The sequence below is a fragment of the Procambarus clarkii genome, chromosome 42 (assembly GCF_040958095.1).
Source record: "Procambarus clarkii isolate CNS0578487 chromosome 42, FALCON_Pclarkii_2.0, whole genome shotgun sequence".
Lineage (NCBI taxonomy): Eukaryota > Metazoa > Arthropoda > Malacostraca > Decapoda > Cambaridae > Procambarus > Procambarus clarkii.
This window is the reverse complement of record NC_091191.1, coordinates 29,821,923-29,828,471: the sequence shown is the minus strand read 5'-3', so window position 1 is coordinate 29,828,471 and position 6,549 is coordinate 29,821,923. Positions and strand designations below refer to the sequence as shown.

Sequence of the window (6,549 nt, the reverse complement as noted above, 5' to 3'; positions counted from 1 at the left end):
AGCAACACTAATGCAGATGTACCTAATGTGTTAATAAAAAGAAAATCAATGGACCTCTACTGCTACTGCTGCATGGTGTGGACGACGATACCTAGCCACGATGGACTACAACATGGACTCTCACTGGACCTCTACTGCTACTGCTGCATGGTGTGGACGACGATACCTAGCCACGATGGACTACAACATGGACTCTCACTGGACCTCTACTGCTACTGCTGCATGGTGTGGACGACGATACCTAGCCACGATGGACTACAACATGGACTCTCACTGGACCTCTACTGCTACTGCTGCATGGTGTGGACGACGATACCTAGCCACGATGGACTACAACATGGACTCTCACTGGACCTCTACTGCTACTGCTGCATGGTGTGGACGACGATACCTAGCCACGATGGACTACAACATGGACTCTCACTGGACCTCTACTGCTACTGCTGCATGGTGTGGACGACGATACCTAGCCACGATGGACTACAACATGGACTCTCACTGGACCTCTACTGCTACTGCTGCATGGTGTGGACGACGATACCTAGCCACGATGGACTACAACATGGACTCTCAGTGGACCTCTACTGCTACTGCTGCATGGTGTGGACGACGATACCCAGCCACGATGGACTACAACATGGACTCTCACTGGACCTCTACTGCTACTGCTGCATGGTGTGGACGACGATACCTAGCCACGATGGACTACAACATGGACTCTCACTGGACCTCTACTGCTACTGCTGCATGGTGTGGACGACGATACCTAGCCACGATGGACTACAACATGGACTCTCACTGGACCTCTACTGCTACTGCTGCATGGTGTGGACGACGATACCTAGCCACGATGGACTACAACATGGACTCTCACTGGACCTCTACTGCTACTGCTGCATGGTGTGGACGACGATACCAAGCCACGATGGACTACAACATGGACTCTCACTGGACCTCTACTGCTACTGCTGCATGGTGTGGACGACGATACCTAGCCACGATGGACTACAACATGGACTCTCACTGGACCTCTACTGCTACTGCTGCATGGTGTGGACGACGATACCTAGCCACGATGGACTACAACATGGACTCTCAGTGGACCTCTACTGCTACTGCTGCATGGTGTGGACGACGATACCCAGCCACGATGGACTACAACATGGACTCTCACTGGACCTCTACTGCTACTGCTGCATGGTGTGGACGACGATACCTAGCCACGATGGACTACAACATGGACTCTCACTGGACCTCTACTGCTACTGCTGCATGGTGTGGACGACGATACCTAGCCACGATGGACTACAACATGGACTCTCACTGGACCTCTACTGCTACTGCTGCATGGTGTGGACGACGATACCTAGCCACGATGGACTACAACATGGACTCTCACTGGACCTCTACTGCTACTGCTGCATGGTGTGGACCGCTGCCACCTGTCATGGAACGCTCCCAACAACCTCACTTCAGCTATGATTTTCACCGCGATCATCTCTGCATTTCATCAAGTACAGCTTGCTGCACCGCGAGCGTTACTTACTCATCTGACAGTTTAATCAGCAACTACATCATGTGGGATCTACAGCCTGTCCTGCCCACTCTAAACATAGAGCTCTTGGTCAAGATCACTACCGAGAACGGTCATAGGCTGTTCAATCTTGTGTAGATAAAACAATAATAAAAAAAGTATAGTGTAGTCTGAATGTACAAAGAATGAATATAAATAACTAATTGTAAATATAGGAAATTTAAAGAATGAAAATTTAAAGAATCTAATTTAACCCAGAGATAAAATAATCATAAGTTCCCATATATGATCACAGATCACAGACTCAGCAACTGGCAACCGTCACGGCCGGACGTGTTCTCGTTGCTCCGGCTCTTCTCTCTCGCACCCAGCACTGCCGGGTGGGTAAATAATTGGCAGCAGACTTGCGTCTCTCTAGCTGGTCAGACCCCACTCCTAACTTGGTGTTTTATGCCGGGTAGAGACGGGAGGCCATCTCCAGTGACGTGTAGTCTTTGAGAGAGACCCATCGGCCACCAGGAAGCTCATCATGCCCTACAAGATCAAGGGTACGCCCCTCAACAAGCAACCATTCTCCAAGACATCTCTCCTGAAGCTCTTTAAAGACATTGCAGGAGTGACACCCAACGACATCAAACAGGAAGGCACGGACATCCTCTTCTTCTTTTATAGTGAGGAGGAAGTCGACAAACTTCTGTTTTTCAGCGCCAATTTCTCCAACCAACACCTTCGTCTCAACTTCCCACGCCAGTACCTGGCTGAACACTGTCGTTATTCATGATCTCAGCCAATGGATCGTGGAACAAGATGAAGCTGATGAAAGAACGTTCATGCACGACTTCAAGGCATCAAACCCGGACCTAGGGCTTCACGAAGCTCACTTCTTCAACAGAAATCGCTCCCTGAAGCTGACCTTCGAGACAGTACTGCGGATACTATGGCTACCAGAAATGGTGTTTACAGCTTTGGTATTCACATTCCGTCATTCCGTGTGAAGATGGAACGTTTCCACATGGTCAACCAGAGCCTCCGGTGCTACGAGTACACCCACTCCACCAGCAGATGTACCCAGCGTATTCAGAAGTGTAGCCTCTGCTCAGCTGACCACCATTACTCCATCTGCAAGTGTGAAACACTATGCTGCTTGCTGTGCACAGGCGACCATCCGGCAATCTCCATACGTTGTCCTCATAGACAAGACGTCATTAAAAACATGGAGAAATCCACATCTTCAACCGGAGCCAGTACCTCTGAAGCAACAAGCCAATCACCGACCACCTCTACTTCAGGTTTCAACGCCCAAGCCGCCATTTTCCCGGAGCTCCCGGGAGGACGTCCCACTGCTACTACCAGCCAATGGGGAGCCAGTTCCCAAACGCCAACCTGCGATTCGTCGAGCCAGCCATCATCCCCGGCCCACACCGACCAACCACTGAACAGCACAGTTCAACTATTAACATCGGCGGCCAGCATGATAGCTTGCAATAACCCCCAGGAATACGTAAGAATATTAAATATTCTATACAAAGCAAATGGTCTTCCAGCTTTCATAGTTCCAGAAGAAGTCTTCACCAACACCACTTCAAGTTCTCAAGATACAGTCTTGGTCCCTGACATCACCGTGAACGCCGCCGTGCTCACGGATCTACTATCAACAGCAAAGCCTGCTCCTCCAGCAACTTCATCACAAGCCACCCAGACGCCGACGCCTCCGCTATCGACTACTGATACAGTTCCATCTCTCGTATGCGAACCCTCTCAACGTCCAAAATCAGCTGCAACTCCCATTAAGCCTCAACAGGCAAGAACTCAACCTCCAAGATTCACTGCATCTACTCCTGACTCAGCTGACTCATCAGATGAGGACGTCTCGGTGGGAACACCACCTCCTCCACTGAAGCAGCCCAACACAACAGAAGATTTCCGGCTGGAAGCTACCTCCAACGATAGCCTCACCGTATCAACACGAAGCAAGACCAACAAACAGGCCAGGAGGCCGGGGAAGAAGAAAAACACCGACGATCTGCGCCCGAGTACATCAAGGAATCAGTAGAACACCAACGCAAAGCTGTAAAGAACACCGCGACGAGAAGCCCTGCCTCCTACAAGACACATCAGCGAGCACCCATGAGCACTCCACTCTACCACCACACCGCAGCATCAGCTGCAAGTCTTACCCCACGGTGGTTGGGCCACCGATCTTTCATCTCCCCTCTTCACCTCGTCTCCAGTTCCTCGCTCAAGATTTCTGCATCCTCGCCCCTGTCTTCAACCCCCTGCTTGCCTGCTCTAGGGCTTTATAATCGGTTAACCCAGATATAAGTGAGGGGATGCAAGGAAGTAATTGCATACGGGTATTATATATAATTTTATAGTTATAAGAATAAATTAAATATCACCTTGGTGTAGTGTTAAAAAGAACCAAGGATCAATACTATGTCAAAGGTAGATCATAAATATATAAATAATAAACCAGTCACAATGTATTCTTTTGTTTAGTTAAACCAGACATTCTCTTCAGTTATTATACATACTATTCCAGCCCTCAATGTGAAGCTGGTGGAGAGTCCGTTCATAAAGAACATTTTAAGTTAAATTAAGTTTCTAATACACGCCTTGTTTTATAGGGACGGGGCGAGTGTGGAGGGAACCACATTCAAAATGCCCGCCAGGGAATATTTCTTATGTTAGCCGCTCCTGATTGGTGGACGGCAGTCCGACGCCGTGCATCTGCGCATCATCCACGCGCATGCCCTGAGGCGACAGAAGAGAGCAGAGAAGAACCGCACCGCAGCGAAGACACACCTGTTAGTGACGCCTCCTGGACATTGGTCATCCAGCACCTCGTATTGACCAGCTACCATTGACCCTCGCCCATCCTCGCCCCTGAGAAGCCGTAGTATTGCTTCAGCCCGCCCCTGAGAAGCCGTAGTATTGCTTCAGCCCGCCCCTGAGAAGCCGTAGTATTGCTTCAGCCCGCCCCTGAGAAGCCGTCGTATTGCTTCAGCCCGCCCCTGAGAAGCCGTAGTATTGCTTCAGCCGCCCCTGAGAAGCCGTCGTATTGCTTCAGCCCGCCCCTGAGAAGCCGTAGTATTGCTTCAGCCCGCCCCTGAGAAGCCGTCGTATTGCTTCAGCCCGCCCCTGAGAAGCCGTAGTATTGCTTCAGCCGCCCCTGAGAAGCCGTCGTATTGCTTCAGCCCGCCCCTGAGAAGCCGTAGTATTGCTTCAGCCCGCCCCTGAGAAGCCGTAGTATTGCTTCAGCCCGCCCCTGAGAAGCCGTCGTATTGCTTCAGCCCGCCCCTGAGAAGCCGTCGTATTGCTTCAGCCCGCCCCTGAGAAGCCGTAGTATTGCTTCAGCCCGCCCCTGAGAAGCCGTAGTATTGCTTCAGCCCGCCCCTGAGAAGCCGTCGTATTGCTTCAGCCCGCCCCTGAGAAGCCGTCGTATTGCTTCAGCCCGCCCCTGAGAAGCCGTAGTATTGCTTCAGCCGCCCCTGAGAAGCCGTCGTATTGCTTCAGCCCGCCCCTGAGAAGCCGTAGTATTGCTTCAGCCCGCCCCTGAGAAGCCGTAGTATTGCTTCAGCCCGCCCCTGAGAAGCCGTCGTATTGCTTCAGCCCGCCCCTGAGAAGCCGTAGTATTGCTTCAGCCGCCCCTGAGAAGCCGTCGTATTGCTTCAGCCCGCCCCTGAGAAGCCGTAGTATTGCTTCAGCCCGCCCCTGAGAAGCCGTAGTATTGCTTCAGCCCGCCCCTGAGAAGCCGTCGTATTGCTTCAGCCCGCCCCTGAGAAGCCGTCGTATTGCTTCAGCCCGCCCCTGAGAAGCCGTAGTATTGCTTCAGCCGCCCCTGAGAAGCCGTCGTATTGCTTCAGCCCGCCCCTGAGAAGCCGTAGTATTGCTTCAGCCCGCCCCTGAGAAGCCGTAGTATTGCTTCAGCCCGCCCCTGAGAAGCCGTCGTATTGCTTCAGCCCGCCCCTGAGAAGCCGTAGTATTGCTTCAGCCCGCAGCTGAGAAGCCGTAGTATTGCTTCAGCCCGCCCCTGAGAAGCCGTCGTATTGCTTCAGCCCGCCCCTGAGAAGCCGTCGTATTGCTTCAGCCCGCCCCTGAGAAGCCGTCGTATTGCTTCAGCCCGCCCCTGAGAATCCGTCGTATTGCTTCAGCCCGCCCTGAGAAGCCGTCGTATTGCTTCAGCCCGCCCCTGAGAAGCCGTCGTATTGCTTCAGCCCGCCCCTGAGAAGCCGTCGTATTGCTTCAGCCCGCCCTGAGAAGCCGTCGTATTGCTTCAGCCCGCCCCTGAGAAGCCGTCGTATTGCTTCAGCCGCCCCTGAGAAGCCGTCGTATTGCTTCAGCCCGCCCCTGAGAAGCCGTCGTATTGCTTCAGCCCGCCCTGAGAAGCCGTCGTATTGCTTCAGCCCGCCCTGAGAAGATGTCGTATTGCTTCAGCCCGCCCCTGAGAAGCCGTCGTATTGCTTCAGCCCGCCCTGAGAAGCCGTCGTATTGCTTCAGCCCGCCCCTGAGAAGCCGTCGTATTGCTTCAGCCCGCCCCTGAGAAGCCGTCGTATTGCTTCAGCCCGCCCCTGAGAAGCCGTCGTATTGCTTCAGCCCGCCCCTGAGAAGCCGTCGTATTGCTTCAGCCCGCCCCTGAGAAGCCGTCGTATTGCTTCAGCCCGCCCCTGAGAAGCCGTCGTATTGCTTCAGCCCGCCCCTGAGATGCCGTCGTATTGCTTCAGCCGCCCCGAGAAGACTCGAGAAGTTGGCACTGATGTTTGCCGCCCCCCCCCCCCCCGGCTCGCCGAGGCCACATCACTGGCCAGTGTTGGAATTTGGAGAAGTTGGCACTGATGTTTGCCGCCCCCCCCACCCTCCCCCCCCGGCTCGCCGAGGCCACATCACTGGCCAGTGTTGGAAGGTGGAGAAGTTGGCACTGATGTTTGCCGCCCCCCCCCCCGGCTCGCCGAGGCCACATCACTGGCCAGTGTTGGAAGGTGGTGAAGTTGGCACTGATGTTTGCCGCCCCCCCC

The 6,549-nt window shown here is 53.5% G+C and overlaps 1 protein-coding gene across 1 annotated transcript; it reads left to right on the top strand.

The window, feature by feature from the left end:
* Nucleotides 1-2,471: 2,471 nt before the first annotated feature.
* LOC138373466 (uncharacterized) lies at nt 2,472-3,587 on the top strand. Its single transcript, XM_069339676.1, has 2 exons — nt 2,472-2,598; nt 2,824-3,587. Exons 1-2 carry the CDS (start codon nt 2,472-2,474, stop codon nt 3,585-3,587), a joined length of 891 nt encoding a protein of 296 aa, XP_069195777.1.
* The last annotated feature ends 2,962 nt before the right edge of the window (nt 3,588-6,549 follow it).

What these genes read in the sequence shown, in the direction of transcription:
- LOC138373466 (XM_069339676.1), top strand. Translation starts at nt 2,472, where the DNA reads ATGGCTACCAGAAATGGTGTTTACAGCTTTGGTATTCACATTCCGTCA. An exon ending in CACCCACTCCACCAGCAGAT is followed by an intron (nt 2,599 to 2,823) that starts GTACCCAGCGTA and finishes CCTCTACTTCAG; the next exon opens with GTTTCAACGCCCAAGCCGCC.